Here is a 17,244-nt window from a genome sequence, read left to right on the forward strand (position 1 = left end):
TTTTTTTACAGTGAAGAACTTGTGTAGTAAATGCTGTATCATTCTGAACAGTAGTATTACTGGTTTGATAGTAGTTTTCATACAGGGAGCAAATTTTAGTAGGAAGATGCATCTATTCTTCTTACATTTATTCCTCAAGTTGAAAGAAAAGACAAGCTTTTGGATAATTGAATGTTGTGCTTCAAGCAGAAATACAAAGCCTCCATGCTAGTTTGGAACATTTGTGTAAAGATCAGTTTGTTACTGTACTGAACATGAAGGAAAAGTGTGGGAGCGCTTCTGGAGCATAATCTTCAGGGAGCGAAAGTTGGCATGGAGGAGAAATTGAGGATAAGAGAAATAAGAACTAAAAGATGAAGCACCACTTACGAGCCCCCATCTCAGTATTCAGTTTGATTTTCTTTAACTTAGTGCTTTTATTTTTTATTCTCCCAGTGTTTTTTTTTTTATCAACTTGTTTTCTTTTAGGGTTTTATTAAAATTATGGTTCAAAAGTTCACAGATATTGGAATATGAAACATTAATGTTAATTTACAGCTTTTTAACATTAAATAAATTGGCATTTTCAGTTCAAGCAAACCAGAGTTCAGTAAATTCTTGGCCTCTTGTTTATCACACCCTGAATTTGCTTATGCAGTACTTTCAGTACACACTCAGTCATACCTGTAGAATATGTCTTTCTTTTTAGTAAATTGAACCGTGGGCATTATAAACATAAAGCATCCAATGTGAGTTAAATTTTCAGGTGGTTCTGACACTGAGTGTATTTGTACTTCATCAATAACCGTGGCTGAACAACACAGAATTACATATACTATAAACAATTACATGTACTAGAATACCTAATTCTTCTTCAGTTATTTTATAAAGTGTGCAGAGAAATAGAATTTTACTATAACAAAAGATTAATTCATGTTTCTGAACATCCATATGGATTTTGAAAGCTTTTTGTCAAAATAACAGCAAACACAAAGGAAGCTGCATTAGCACTGAAGTAAGTGAGAACTCCTAAATATTTCTTAGGTAAGTTCTACTACTGCATGTATTTCTGCTGTTTTCACTAACGCTAGTTTTTCTTTCTGAAAAGCTCAAAAAAATTAATCACATCTATTAAACTGATTACTGTTGCTGCTGTTTTTATTAGGTACTCCTACCCCTTTTTTGGCAGTGCAGCGCCTATTATGACAAGCCCTCCTACAGAAGTCAGAAAGAACATGGAAGTTTTTCTTCCCCAGTCCTACTGTGTATTTCACTTTGCAACTACGCCTCATCAGCTTCAGGACACGTTTTTCAGGTGATAATTTTCATTCTTTTTGTCATAATTATATTGAATGTGTTTCATATTTTTCATTGCAGATAACATCAGTTTCTAATACTTCACTGAAGATCTTCAGTTTGAGAACTTAGTAAAGAATCAAAATGCTTGTAGCAATGTATATTTAATACATTGCTCTTTCAGTTTCTTTTATTACTTTATTTAAAGACAGAGACTCAAATTCTTGTTTTTGTCTCTTAAGTATTTCTGTAGGCTGGAATCGTTGCATGCTGCTGCATTAAGTCTTTAAATTAAAGGTTAATAACATTTCTCATGAAGTATTTATTTCTCATTTGATATATATATATATATATTCTTTTGTTTTAATATACAATGACCTCTGATATCTTTGAAAATACTGAAACCCGGGAAACTGAGTACAGCTCCATTGTGGGTTATAGCATGGTTTTTCCAGAAGTAGGTTTATCCCTTTTGACAGGGGATTGAGATGTGGAATAAAAGAGTAGTCAAAATAGTGGCATTTTGAAAGAGAAGGCACAGAAGAGCTATTCTGTGAGTGACAGTGGCTGAAGTATTTATAGGTAATTATGAATGAAGATGATCTAGATCTAATATTATCAGTTAAAATTTGTCATTTTCATTGCAGTATAGCTCTTCATTGTAATTGGAGTACTGAGGAGTAAGTGATGGAAAATATACCAGTTCCATGAATGTCATTCCTCTGAGTGAAAGGCAGTAAGCCTCTCTCATTTGACTCTTGTGACCAGTCGTGATTTGGGAAGTTACATGAAGTCTTTCTCCTCTTGCATGTTGATCACTGACACGAAGACCATTTCTTGTTTCAGACTACCTCTGCTGGTTGAATTGTGGCACAAGGATAAAACAGCCAAAGACTTGCTTCTAGGGACTGCAAGACTTCAGCTTTCAAATGTTTTGACTTCAGAGAAAACACGGTTCTTGGGTGCTAATGGTGAGCAGTGCTGGCGTCAGACTTACAATGAAGCAGTCGACGTCACAGCAGCACAAGGGTAATAACTAAAAATTGCTTTATTTGTAGCAGACTTTGAAGAATTATTTGTTTAATATTTCTCTCAACAATGGCCAGCCTTTCCTGTTTGCCTTTTTGCTCTGTAGCTTTAAAACCTTTCTTTAAATGGAAGAAACTGAGACTTCCTTGTAAAGGCTGTGTTTTGTAGCCTGTAGTAGAAAACATGCTTAAGAAGTAATAATTTTTTTAATCTTTCAACAAATACTTGCAGTACTCTTACGATTTTTTTTTTATGATAAAAGCAGGAAATAAGAAATGCTGACGGATTGAATCTTCAAAATCAGACGTTTAACTAGGAGTGCTACAGGACTTCTATAGCTGCTTTGCCCAACCCTTGGAAATTCTTGCATAATATCTGTGCATGGGTACTTAAACTGTTGATACATCAACTTGTTCATTTTCATACTAGGAACTCTAGGGAATAATAAGTAAAAAAATTAAATAGAGAAAAAAAAAATTAAGACAGATTCATGATTATTAACAGATCTTGCAGGGATCTCAAAGAGGGTTGCTAATGTGTGAAAAAAAATACTGCTTGAAATTAAGTGTAAAATGATTTTGGTAGAATGCAAATATTATGAAAAAAACTCACAACCTTTCTTGTTTGTTTTTAACCTAAGCTTTCCATTTTGAGACCAGATAAATTGTGATTGTTTTCCTCACTTGAAAATTCAGTCTATGGTTTCACAGAACAGAAACTCATGACTTTATTATTTACTCTCACCCTTGTACGAAGTACAGCTCCCAACAGCTTGTGTTTGTGAGACTACTTTGAATTGGATGTCTGAAACAATCTTTATGGAAAATAATTCTAGTGAAGGATCCTGACTGAATTGGTGAATGGGCTTCTTGCAGAGCAGAAGGGTGGGAGAGGAGGCATCCAAGAGATAAAAAGTTTAATTGCCACAGGCATACTGTGCAACAGTGCACTGCTACTCAAGTCATTTTCTTTGGTTTATATCATTTAATAATGGTCTTGGATAAACTTCACTAACAGATTTAAATAAATAAAAAAACAAGAAAATGTTACTGAGGAACCTTCATGAGTAAGTTATGTAAGAGTTGTGAAAACCTTGTTTGTCCACAGCATGCTTCCAGAACAACTGACTTCAGTGGAAGTTAGGAGAACAATCCACAGAGGGATGTTACTCTGATAATAGCAGTGTTTTCTGCTTGAGTACTTCAGAAGGAGCAGTGGCTTTAGTTAATGTTTCTGAAGATGTTTTTTTACTTGAGGGATTTATATTCTTTTTCATATATATGGAGAAAGTTAATTTGCGGTGACTTCTCTCTTAAACCCTTGTCAGAATTGTGAACTGTTCTGGTAGTCGGTGTCTAAATCCTCATCCTTTTCTGTGTGATAATGAAACCTGACTATGCCTTTTAAAAATAAGTAAAAATTCTACTTAGTGTTAAGTCTCTGCTTGTACAGTTTCTAAGTTTTATATGCAGGAAAATTCTGAGGACTGATATGGAGACCAGTATATTCTGTCCTCTCAGACTTGCAGAAAATTGATCTCTGCTTCCATTTAAGTTTCTGTTGTGTGGCCTGATTCTTTGGAGAGTTGATCTCAGTGAACACTAAGGTTGATGCTTTCTCAAATATTAGAAGTTTAAGATATTAGAAGTTTAAGGTACTTTTTTGCACAGTACCTAACCACTAGATGGCGTTCCCAAAATGGCCTCAACTGCATTTTGCTGTTCTGATACTTTGCTGGCTTTTCTCCTGTTGGTGTAATGTTCATTTTAGACTCAGATGTTAAACCACCATAATTATATTTCTGAGGTCCATTATCTTAAATGCTTTTTAGTCAGCTACTGATAGAAAGTTGTAAGAACTCAATTCAGTAATTTATATTAATATATGAAATTTATGTTTTTCCCTTAAAGGGAATAGTGTAAACAGTTGCACTTTTTTTTCTTTTTAACAATTAGTTTTGTCATTTTATAGCTAGGAGAGAGGATTTCTGTGAAAACTTAAATGATTAATTCCTATGTTTTTTTTCTTGTGAATCAGTGTCCAGGCTGTAAGTGATTGTTCCACTGCCTTCACATCCTTATTTAGTTTATAACTGATATGGTAATGTTTTTTCTGACCACTTATAGGTCTGTGTTGTAATGTACTTTCACATTAGACTAGTGATAACATTCAGTTAAATGATTTATCTGTGGATTCTTTCTCTCAGCGTCTTTCTGTGCAGAAAACTACTTTTGTTTACTGTATTTCGTCTGAGTTTAGAGGTAAGACAGCCAGGGACAAACTGTTCTGTTTGGACAGAAGCTGTAACTTACTTCAGATTAGTTTCCTAAAATATTTGTTTTCTGGACACTCTCACTGTATTTGAAGAGACATTTATTTACCATAAAAAGGTCCATCTCTAAGTGCATGTAAAGATATCAGTTGTCTGTGCTGAAGATTCTAGAAGCATGCTTTTTAGGAGTCCAAGGATACCTTAGCACAAATGATAAGTTGGGTGGCTTATTATATTTATGGTTAATTAGGAAGTTATTGTTCATTTTGTGGAAGGTTAACAGAACTTTGTTGTGTATCTTAATGTGTTCAGTTTAGTAGCAAAATGCTTTCAACACGTGTAGTTTTTAAACATTTAAGACTGCATTTCTGGATCATGCTCTTACTGCAGGATGTGTTGATTATGATTAGATGCTGGTGAGCTAAATTCCCAGTCACAAGCTTGGCTACTTAGGTTTAAAAAAAAAATAAATGAGTCCTTAGATTAACAAAGTAAGTGGGAGAGCATGGTTGGAACGTCACAGATAAGACTGTTCTGGAAGTCTTAGAAATCACAGAAAACCAAATAGCTCTTTAGCTTTGCAGTTTGCAGGTTGCCTTGCAGTTCACTTCCTTAAGTCTGTATTAATTAAAATAATATTCTAATGTAATTTTCAGATCAGACACCAGAATCGCAGAGCTTTTATATGCCATCACTTTGGAAGACTACGGACTTGTGAAAATCCATGAAGTTCTGGTGTCAGACTCTTCTCAAGTAAATTTTGCATTGATCATGGCCTTTTTCCCTGAACAGTTCATTCCAAAGTGTTGGTTGTTTTTTTAATTGAATATCCATTGTTATGTCAGTGTGTAGGTGCTGGTCAGCAGCGGCATGCCACTCATGCTCAGCTTCATTGTGCTTCAGAAAAACAGCCAGAACCACGGGAGACTCTTGAATACAAAGCGGCACTGGAATTAGAATTATGGAAGGAAATGCAAGAAGACATTTTTGAAAATCAGGTTTTTAGTCTTCTACTTTCTAAACAACATGACCACATTGAGCAACTGGCAGCATCAGTGAAAGGAACATTAACTGTGTTTTTTTCTTAAACTTTCCCATTGTTTCTAGAGCTACATCTTACTCATATGCTTTAAAACTTAGGAGATACACAAAAATATCGTTTTGTACTCATAAAGGCAGAATATTAATTATTGATTATTATGAAGTGATAAAGTAGTTGCTGTGTAATGAAATATTAAAGTATTGATCTCCCTTCATGGCTTCTGCAGTGCAGGAGGTATTCAAGGTGCAAACTGTTACTGTTAAATATTAACTCTACAATTACTTATTCTCAGTTAAGCACTACTGCTGTCTTTGTATGCTTCAAACCATTCTGCTCATCCTATAAATGTTTCCTGTAACAGTGAAGATAGGTACTGTTGCAGTCCTGTGCAAGTTGATAGAGTGAGAATCTACTTTGTTTTGGGTTATTTTTTCAAAAGTAGGCTGGCTTCACAATTCATTTGTAAGGGTAAGGGATATCTTTTGCTATCAAAGCCATACCATAAGTTACAGTAAACCAGTGTGTTAAAGGCTTAATTCTGCTAGTTGTCTCTCTAGATTGTGCTATCAACAATTTTGATTTGAGTTCCTACTTTGTGACTTTTTGTATTTTATGACATTTTTTTTTTTTCCCGTTTCTTGCTTTTAAAAGCTTAAAAAGAAGGAAATGGCCCGTATGCAAGCACTTGCAGAAGAATGGAAGAAAAGAGATGAAGAGAGAGAAGCACTAGTGAAGAAAAAGGTGTGGAAACTAGTTCATATACTTGCTGAAATGTCTCATTATAATTTTTATAGTAATATGCTAAAATACTTTGCAACAAACAAGAGAGAGACCATAGTAAATTCTCACAGCTTCATACTGAGTATGTATTTAGCCACAACAAAATAATTTGATTTGCATCAAAATCTGGCTAATCATATGTTTGTTTAATGTTGATGGGAAACCACTAGGTTGTCTACCTTTTGTAAGACTACCTAGAGAATTCTTCTACACATTCCTTTAGTTAGCTAGCTTTCTCTGGAGGAGGGGTTTTAATTTCACTTGGCTCTTATGAACATAAGAGTAAAAAAAAATGACAACAGTACAGTTGGAATATGTTAAGCTGTGTTTCTCTCAGATTCTTTCTAATAAAATAAAAGTTCACTATCTTCATTATTAAAAGATTATTATCATCACTAAAAGCTGGAAATTTGTTTTCTGTGTAAATTTCTAGATCAAATATTATTGATACTTTATCAAGTTTTAAATTTTGAAATCTTCAGCTGTCTAAAAATTAATGGTTATTACAAGAGAAAAGGTTTGTTGTTTGTGTGTGTGAATATATATATGTGAATATATGTATATTTTTAACACAGGTAGCAGAATATACTGCTCTGGAAGAACAGCTTCAGAAAACCCTGAGAGATCTAGATCAACGGGAACGACAGCTTTTGACTGCTGAATCAGAGGTAAAAAGTCTTTTGTCACTTTATCCAGTTTTAATTGCATGAGTTGCTTTCACAAATTTCTCTTGGGTTGCTGTTGTTTTTTTTTAACTTTTCTTATGGACAAAGTTGTGATCTGTGTACAATAACTAAAATAGCAACATTCATACTGATACATAGATGAGCACTAATAATTAAAAGCAAAATTTTTATAAGGGTGCATGTTTACTGAAATAGAAGTTGTTACATTTTAAGAGTTTGCTGAACAAACGTAGAACTGTAAATAGTGTTTTCTTAACAGAGTTAGTTGAGATGTTTATATAACATTACGATATCACAGTTTGGTTTAGTATCCTGTTATGCTAGGCATTGTACATGTGTACAAGCATGCTTCATTTCAAGCAGTAATTGCTAGATGAACAGAGAGCCGGTGACAAGGAATGCTGGGAAGAACTGTGATTGTCCATGTTTTGTCATCCAGGAATTTGATATAATTCCTGTCTTGTATTTTCAGTAGTGACAGAACAAAGAAAATATGGTAGAAATGGCAGCTATGACTGTTTCTGGATCTCACTAAATAATCCTACATCTAGGGAGCAAGATGAGTCCTCAGCTGGTAATGTGGAAAGGGGGCATGGGGTGAACTTTTTTTTGTTTCTTCAGAACAGTCTCACAACACAGGTAGCTGTGGTTGAATTAGCAGTCCAGCAGTCTCTTTTCTCCTGTAGCTCATGTCACTCTTTTTATAAGGCACAAGTGGAAATAAACTTGGCAAGGGATGTGAAAAATAAGAAGAAAGGCAAAGAACAATGTACCCGCTCTGATAAATGAGAAGACATGGAGAACGTGTGATCCTCAGTGAGTTCTATGCCTCAGTCATCATGGGTAGTTAGGCTTCCCACACCTCTTGTGTCCCAGAACCTCTAGGCAGGGGGGAAGGAGGAGAAATCTATCCTGATGTAAAAGCAGAGGAAGTCCGAGAGAGTCTCAAGAGGCTGTATGTGTACAGGTCAATGGGGCGAGACAACATGAGTCCTGTCTTCTGAAGGACTGGCTGATGTCATTGCTGAGCTGCTCTCCATCATATTTGAAAAATCATGGCTGTTGAGTGAAGTTCCTGATGACTGGAAGATGGGAAACATCACTCTCATTTTTAATAAAGGGAGAGAAAGGAGGACTGGAGGAACTACAGACTGGTGGTTTTCTCATCTGTGTCTGGGAGGACTATGGAGCAGATCCTTCTGGCAGCTATGTTAAGGTACATGGGAAATGAGGATGTGATCCGAGACAGCCTGCATGGTTTTACCAAGGGCAGACAGTGCCTGACCAGTCAAGTGGCCTTCTGTGTAAGGGAGGCTCAGGGGAGAAATGATCACTTTCTACAGTGACCAGAAAAGAGGTTGTAGTGAAGCAGGCATTGGCTTTTTCTACCAGGTAACAGTGATAGGATGAGAGATGATAGCCTCAGATTGTGCCAGGGGATATTCAGATTGGAAAAGTTTCTTCTCAGAAAGGGTAGTGAGGTATTGAAACAGGCTGCTCAAGGAAGTACTGTACTCACCATCCCTGAGGATTTTTAAGGAAAGAGTAGATGTTGCACTGAGCGATATGATTTAATGGTATTGTGTTGATGATGTGTTGATCTTAGTGGTCTTTCCAGCTTTAATGATTTTATGACTCTATGGTTTTGGTTCATCTTTAAATTGGAGAAATACGGATTTAAAGGATGGACTATTCAGAAGGCAGGGGGCTGGTGGGATGGTCACAGCCAGAGGGTTGTGGTCAGTGGCTCTATGTCCAAGTGGAGGCTATTGACAAATGGTGTCTCCCAGGGGTCTGTTTTGGAACCAGTGCTTTTCAACATCTTTATCAAGGACATAGATGGTGAGACTGAATGTACCCTCAGCAAGTTTGCTCATGACACCAAGCTGATTGGTGCAGTCAGTACAACAGAAAGAAGGGATAGCATCCAGAGAGATGGAGGCAGGCTTGAAAAATGGGCCTGTGTAAAACTAATGAGGTTCAAAAAAGCCAAGTGCAAGATATTGCACTTAAGTTGGGACAATCCCAGGTATGTCTGCATTCACTGATAGCGACAGGACAAGAGAGAATGACTAAATTAAAAGAGACAGATTAGGCTACAAATTAAGTGGCAAATATTTATTTAGGGGGTGCTGAGGCACTGGCACAGGCTGCTCAGAGAAATTGTGAGTGCCATGTCCCTGGAGGCATTCAGTGCTAGGTTGGCTGGGTTGTGGGCAGATCTGGTGAGTGGCAGCTCTGCCCGGGGCATGGGAGTTGGAACTCAATGACTTCTAAGGTCCCCTCCACCCTAAGCCATTCTGTGACTGTTATCCATCCATTGCTTGTGAACGAAGGTCAAGTCCCCACAGAGGGACTGGCTGTTGGAGCCTGTGTCCTGTTCTGTCCTCAGGACCTCTTTATACTACCCAGAGTGCAGTTTGTACTGTAAACTGTCTGACTTTACCTTCTGTGTACAAAGTCTGGTGATTGTTTTATTCAGACTGAAATACATTCAATCAAAATAATTACTATTTTTCTCATACACCTTTGTCTCAAAAGTTGCTTTAAATTTAATGAGGTTCTAATTGGAGAGTTTGGAGTGATAAAAATCTGTGGATTCTAAAGGAGGCTAGACAAAATTACGTAGAGTTTAGTTAGCAATTACAGTTTGAGAAATGAGCAATTTGGAGAGATTTGTATTCAGCTAGCAGTCATGCAGGCCAGTAACATCTTTTTAGGGAATTCAATCATGTCAAAGATTGTTCTCTTGTTAAGCTCAGCTGGAACTTCTTTCAGTGCTCTCATTTTGAAGAGTGGCATCTTAGTGAACTAAAGACATTGTCTTGACTGTAGCTGAAAATTTGCTATTCATGTATTGAAGGAAAATTTTGAATTTTTAAATTGCTAGTGGAAAATTAAATTGCAGCTTAATTTAGGAAACAAATAGACACACAGATAGCTTTGGTTTGTTGTTTTTTTGTTGTTTTTTTCTTTTTTTGTAAGCCAACTATAGTAATTGGAAGATGATTAGTTATGCTGAAGGAAATAAGAGGATATGCAAGTTCTGCTCTGAAAGTAATGGTTCCTGTTTTATGATGTTGGCCTATGACATCAGAGGCAGCGATGGTATGGCAGTAGAGGCTGACCCTATCAGTATTCCCTTCCATGTTGTTGCCATGGGACAGGTGTCAGCAGAAGGGCAGTCCTACAGAAAGGAGTCTGACATGGAAGTGCAGATGAAGCAAAACTGTGGAATTGAATTCATCTGTGGGGGAAAAAATGGCAGCCACTGACACTCATGTACACTTGCTGAACATTTATGGATACTAAGCAGTGACTGTGAGCACAGTGAGAAAGTGGGTGCTGTGTTTCATCAGTGTGAGTCACTTCCCCTGGTACAGACTTGTACAGGTGCAGTATACAGACTCTTGTTCATAGCTGCTCGAAACACATAGCTAATGGTGGTGTGTTGAAAAAGAGTGTTTTTAGCTCAGAGTTTGCTTTATCAAATAGTGTTATTGTGGTCCTTGTATCTGTTACAGTTTTTGTGGAAATGAATAGGAAGTATTACTTTTGGAATAATCTACAAATTGTATGTACCAGTAACAATACAATTTCTGTTTAAAAATGGAAAATAATTTTTTGTCATGAATAAATAGTAACTTCTTAAAGAGACTAATAAAAGAAAGATCCTGCACCTATGGATTAATGCAGCTGTCTCATTTTTAAGATTCAAAGAGTAAAGAAGGAGTTGCAAGCAGAGCATGAACAAAATAAGCACGAGGTACAGGATTCTGTGCGGCGAACCAGAGAAGAATGTGCCCACCAGGTTGAACTAGAAAGATCAAAAATCAAGCAGCTGGGAGAAGACAAGCTTCGTATACAACAGCAGGTATGCCCATTTATATGTTCTGCTTACATCATTTACTTCAAGATTATAGCAATAAAACTTGAAAATTAAATATGTTAAGTGGAGGAATGATATTTAGACAAGCATATTCTGGCAGTTTGTTAATGCATACTTTATTTCCATTTATTCAGTGAATTACGTGAAGAGATCCATCTCTGTCAGTCCTGCTTAATGTTAGGGCCACTTTGCAATGCAGTCATTATAATTTTACTTTTTTTAATGCTGAAGATCAAATTATGATTACAAGCATATGTTGTGTGTGGCTGTGATCTGAACTTCAGTGTACAGTTCAGTAACTTCTAATGAATTTTTAGCAATGAGCATCTATCAAAATGTCTAGGTAGCTTGACTTTGCAATTCATTTTATGCTTTCACTGCAAAATATTATTTTTATTATGGTGGGGAGGCAGTAATCCTCATGTTGTGGTCTTCTGTTTCGAAAATAGTGCTTCAAAGAAGATTTGGCATTCTGTTGTCCTGTATGCTGTCTTTTGCACTGACAAAACTAACCCACCTACATTTTGCTGACTGTTAAGGAATTCCATACAACTATAAAAGCACTACGGTTTTGGAGCATATTTAGAAACTCGTGTAGATTATATCTTAATAAGAGTTGAACTTCCTTCACTGCTTTTTCAAAATAGACACAATACATCAGACCAAAGGTTAGATTTTGAGTCAAAGAAAACAACTGGGACAAGCATAGAAAACAGCAGGATTACCATCAGGACTTACATATATCCTGAGCGAGAGGCTGCATTTTATAGTTCACTCTGTAGTTTGTGTATTTTAAAATATATTTTGTTCATTTTAAGCTTGTAGCTTAATTTATGTGAGTAATCCTTTTGTGCCATGCTACATGCCATTCCTGTAATTTCATTGGCGTGTCTCATACTCTTTTCCAGACATGAACCCTACTGTGTTTTGTATTCCATTGTATGAAGGCTATACCTTCTGCTGATCATCCTGGCTGCTTCTTTCTGTGTGGCTCCCACTATTTTGAGTCACTCTCGTGCTTTAGGATGAGGAAATATTACTTACCTGCATAATATAAAGATACACTTTTAAAAACTTTTCTTAAAGGAAAAATGCAGGGTTGGTTTTTGATTGGTTGGCTTACTTGGTCTTTATGAGTTGATGTGCTGGGTTTTTTGCTTGTTTTTGTAATTTTGGAGCCTCAATGTGGGATAAGTCTGCTGTGTGAACAAGCACAAAGTCCCTATTGCTACCAGTTGTCATGGGCCTCTTTTTTCATGTGATTTTCAGTATGGTTTTTCTGGTACTTGCTTTCAATAAGGACTGTTGTGGATTAAATTGGAAATACTCTAAAGCATATAGTTTGATTAATCTTTTACCTTTTAAGGAGATGTGTAAATACATGCTTCTTACATATAAAGAACTGTAGCCTAACTTGCTTGGAGGTGAGCTCTAGAATGATTCTTGAAACTTAAAGAATCACTTTTATTTCCTGAAAATGAAGGTTTTGCTTTATTTGTGCAGTTCTCTAATAGCCTGAGGTCTCGTGAGAGAATATTAAAAACAAGAAAAACACTCTTAGACAAAGATTAAACCTTATTGCTGAAGTTCTATATACATTGATTATTGTCTTTATCATATCTTTATAACAGTATTTTAAAATCTACTAAAAAGTATTGATAAGAAACAATATCATTGTCAAAGTTAGTTGTCATGGTATAAGTGGAAAAATAACTGCAGTGAACTGCTTACGTGTATCTTTGCTTTCTCACAAATTCTATTAAAAATAATAAATTATATAATAAACATCAATGAAAAAAAATTGTTTTGTAAGAAAAACTGGGGCAATTCAATTGGGAGTTCCAAAGAATTACAGCATTGACATATTAATAAAATAGTAAATGTTAGGTTTGTAACAAAAAGGAATCTTTGAAGCATTTTCTTGCTGAGAAACATTCATTCTTCTGTAACGTTATTTTATCAACAGAACATTTTTATTAGTTGTTTTATTAATAACATCAATACAACAGAAAAAAGTGGCTGTTAAGCTTTTGACTTGTTTAAGTTTTTGTAGCAAAGTAATATAATCACATACTGGCTTAATTTTTTCAAAATGCTCGTTTGAAAAAAGGAAATCAAAGCTCTTTTTATGTTATCTTCATGAAAGTCTGGAAGTACACAGTGAGGGCAGAGGTACGCAGCACTGAGTCATTCGTCACGGAACTGTTTGCTTCAGCCTTTTAAATCATTATTTGGCTGTATGAGATATTGGTCATTTCCTCATCCAGACACTGCTAAACAAATTATGCTCCTGAAATTTAGTCAGGAGTAGAACTTCATATAGCAGATATCATTGTTGGCTTTCTTTAAAAGTTGTGTGTACATCCAAATAGTTTTGTCTTCTGTGTTTCTTTTGCAAAGCTCTCTTTGAAATGCAAACAGCAGTGTTTATAAATCATCCTCTTTTGTATGAGGAGAGACTTGTTTTTTTCTTTCTAGCACAGAGCAAAGATCCTCTTTAAAATTATTCTTATTAAAACACTAGTGTATGCCATCACCAATATATCATTAATCATGACTGTATAACTCTCAGTATCTGTTTTGTTTCTGTTTTAATGTAGCTCTGTGAAGCAGAAAATAAGTACAAAATTTTGGAGAAGGAGTTCCAGCAGTACAAGGAACAGCAAAGTAGTAAGCCAGAAATCCAGCTACAGTCGGAAATAAATCTTCTCACTTTAGAAAAGGTATCTTGTTTTTTCAGTCTCTAAAAGCTACTGCAACAGTCCGTTGGTGCGGGAGATGCAGAATGATCTTGCAGGAACCTGGTTGATATGTCTATTTTGTTCTATTTTTACTTTTTCCAACAGTTTTCTCAAGCAAAATATTCATAGATAAGGCTAAAAGTGGCATTATTTCTGTAGAGGAAGCTGTCATGTTAGAGACCAAGTCAGAAGAAATAAGCTTATGTAAATGAATTGCTATTGTCATGATTTCTACTTTGGACTTTGAGTATTCCGTTCATAAAATTAAATGAAAAGGTACAATCTCTTGTGAAGGTTAATTTACACTGCTATTTCTTTGTGTGCTGTTTTCTTTTTTAATATTTTTGGACAGAGGTCGTGTTCCTATCTGTCTCAAGTTGATTTCTTTATATCCGATGCATATAGATATTCAAAGCAAAAAATATTCTGTACACAGATACAGGCTGGAATTTTTGAGAATTTTGGGTCAAATTGTTGACAGAATCTTCTGGAAAAAAAACAGATATAAAAGACTCCTGGTTATGCAGCTAGTCTGCATGTCATTTTATGGTTGAATGGCTTCTAAAATGCTAGCAAATGATCAAAATGTTTCCTTGTACAGACATAAAATTTCTAACTAAAATATTTTGCTAAATTTCTTATTTTTGCTTTTTAAAAAAGTCTTCATAAATGTAGTGCTAAATAGCTTTTTTCCAGTGAAAAGAAAATATCATTGTCTCAGATTTTTGATAGAAATGCTTCATTTTTTGGGAAACCCTGCTCTGTACTTTATATCTACTTTCATTTCATGAATTTTTTAATTTCATTTTTAATACTGGAATTTTTTGAATAATACTTTTAATACTGGAATATTTTTGCAAAGTGCAGCAAATTATTTTTCGTAGAGCTTAAGAAGTTTTTTAGATTCATGATTTAAACAGTAAGATCAGAGATACCCACTATATGCGTAGACTTTAAAAAAAAAAAAAAAAAAAGGTCTGAACAGAGATGTGTTTCAAAGAAAAGAATGTAACACATCTTCCATCAGCTCCAGGAAAAAAGAAAAAAAAATTATACACCTTTTAAAGGCAACATTTGTCTATCAGCATGCATTCTTGTTAAATTAAAGTTCATAATCTTAAACAGAAAAAAAAAAAAGAGGGTGTGGGGGGTGGAGAGAGGAGATTATTAATTTGAGAATCTTAAATTTAAAAGGTTACATCAGTAGATTTAGTGCTAAAAACTAATCTTTTCCTTTTTGTATAGATGACTATCCAATAAAAATAAGGCTATGTTTTAAACAAGAAAATGTTCATGTGCCATAATATTTATGTTACATTATATAACAGCTTTAGATGATGTTGTATGCTACACTACATAAACACTTTTCTTAAACCATACCCTTTGTATATATACAGCTTTCAGTGATTGTTACTGCTGTTATTGCTTCAGCTGATATGATTTTAATTGCTTTTAGGTTGAACTTGAAAGAAAGTTGGAGTCAGCTACCAAGTCAAAGCTCCACTACAAACAACAGTGGGCCAGGGCTTTGAAAGAACTTGCAAGGTTAAAACAGGTATGCAGGTTGCTTTCTTTCAGTGTACAACACAATGAAGTTAATGCCGTGTTGGAAGCTATTTACGGTTACTACTAATTACTGGCAGCTTTCCTCATGTTAGTGCTTTGTTCATCTTCATTAAATTCAAGCTCTGAGCTACATTTCTATTTGGAAAAACAAGGATAGTAAAACCCATCTGAGTTTGACGTTACATTCAGCAAGGAGCATAACTCAGGTCAGCAAAGAAGGTTGGTTTCGCTGAAAGCAGGCATGGTTTAAAAAAGAAATGTTTTGTCTCATTCCCAGTGACTTCAGCCAGCACTTCCAAAGAAAGTGCTTTGACCATCCTGGCTGTCTTGGTCAGTAACAGTCCTAGCGATTCCCACTTTTAACAGAAATGAAGAGTAAAGATTAAAACCAAAAATAGAAGCAATGATTTAAGAGTTGGTGAATGCTGTGATGTGATATAAAATTGGAGAAAATAAAAAACAAAAAGGAAACAGAGGGTGAAAACTATTACTCCTGCTGTTGGAAATCCTAATTTCTGAAACTACAGTGGCATGGTTCTTTTTACTTGTTGTTTTGACAGTGCTTTTGTACACATATTACAGTCATACATATGCAACTTAACAATACTCTGTTCAAACTTGCAGTAGTAACAGCTTTGTCCTCACTGAAGATGAGGACTGTAGATGCTCATTGTAGATGCTTTTGTCTTCTTCTGATTGCCTTTTTCATGAATTGCAGTAAACATAAGCTAAGCTGTGATACGTAGGAGTGACAAAGCATGTTCATTGGCTGTGACAAATTAATAAATCATTACTCACTGTTACTGACCAGGGACAGGGACACAGATGTAAGCCTAAAGAATTCAAGTTTAGTAAAAGGCTTTTACTATGTCTCTTGATACTTTTTTCCTCAAAGAATTATAGTCCCTACTTCATTCTTTTTCTTAGAACTTTTGTCTTCTGGAGAGCAAGGAAAGAATCTCACTTCTTCTAATTAATAGCTGAATTTGTTTTACTTTGAAGACAGTAAACATGCTGTGTAATTGCTATTAAAAATTCGTATTTGTTTGTTGTCTTTAAATTAATCCTTTTTTGCCTACTGAGTCATGAATTTTCCTTTCCAGTTTCTGAAATGTCTGTTCTTGGCAAGATGATAGAAGAAGAATAAATCTCATCTTTCTGATTAAGATTTCTTGAATTGCCATGAAATGTTTAGGATATTTTTTTCTTAATGCCATGTTTAAAAATCCCTGCAGAATCAAGGAAAATATTGTTGCTTGCCAGATTAAAACTGACTGTATATCATCGTCATTAAGATTTTATTGTAAGTTTTATCACTGTGGACACGATGATCTGAATTTAGTAATATGTGGATGGTTTCAGCTGACCCCATTCCTAAAAATCTGAACCAAAAAACAAGCTTTCATATACCATGAATTATTCTTCTTAAAACTTCTATACTAAAGAACAAACCCTTTAAAAGTGGTTTCTTATGTTTTTATATTCCCATGCTTCAACTTATACTTAGTCTATTGATAAAGGATTTAAGTGTATTTGGAGAGCCAAATAAAAGTTAAAGCGGGGCTGATCAAAAACCATTTACTGTGCTTTAAATATAAATTTGGAAAGTGTTGCTTCAGGAATTCTAGATCTGCTTTAGTTCAGATGATTTGTGCAATTGCACATAGTTTGACCAATTTCTTGTTTAAATTGGATTAGTACCATGTTAATTTTGCATTGCCTCTGGTGAATAGCCACAGGGCTGTAATCTGTGCCAGTAATTTGTCACACCAAAGCTCTCTGGAGAACTATACAAAACATTTGTGTAGTGAGGATTAGACGCTGAAAGCCATATCTTAGATTGTTAATAAATGTTAATGACAAAACCCAGCTGGTAAGTCTTGGAAATGAGATCTAATGCTTTGTGCCTATTGCCAAAAAAATGTTTAAATAGAGATTTCCATTACTCAAAGGTGACCTAGTAC

At 35.2% G+C, this 17,244-nt stretch overlaps 1 protein-coding gene across 3 annotated transcripts in view; it reads left to right on the forward strand.

Annotated features, from left to right (window-relative positions):
• Window positions 1-17,244, forward strand: part of CEP120 (centrosomal protein 120) — a 38,699-nt gene that overhangs the window by 11,394 nt on the left and 10,061 nt on the right. For all 3 annotated transcript variants that reach the window (XM_052700876.1, XM_052700877.1, XM_052700878.1), the window contains 9 exons: window positions 1,145-1,294; window positions 2,122-2,304; window positions 5,233-5,329; window positions 5,422-5,574; window positions 6,270-6,359; window positions 6,974-7,066; window positions 10,797-10,958; window positions 13,574-13,696; window positions 15,171-15,269. In XM_052700876.1, coding sequence (XP_052556836.1) covers window positions 1,145-1,294; window positions 2,122-2,304; window positions 5,233-5,329; window positions 5,422-5,574; window positions 6,270-6,359; window positions 6,974-7,066; window positions 10,797-10,958; window positions 13,574-13,696; window positions 15,171-15,269 — 1,150 coding nt within the window. The remainder of the gene's footprint in view (window positions 1-1,144; window positions 1,295-2,121; window positions 2,305-5,232; window positions 5,330-5,421; window positions 5,575-6,269; window positions 6,360-6,973; window positions 7,067-10,796; window positions 10,959-13,573; window positions 13,697-15,170; window positions 15,270-17,244) is intronic.

The sequence above is a fragment of the Tympanuchus pallidicinctus genome, unplaced genomic scaffold (genome assembly GCF_026119805.1).
Source record: "Tympanuchus pallidicinctus isolate F22 unplaced genomic scaffold, pur_lepc_1.0 scaffold4, whole genome shotgun sequence".
Classification (NCBI taxonomy): Eukaryota; Metazoa; Chordata; class Aves; order Galliformes; family Phasianidae; genus Tympanuchus; species Tympanuchus pallidicinctus.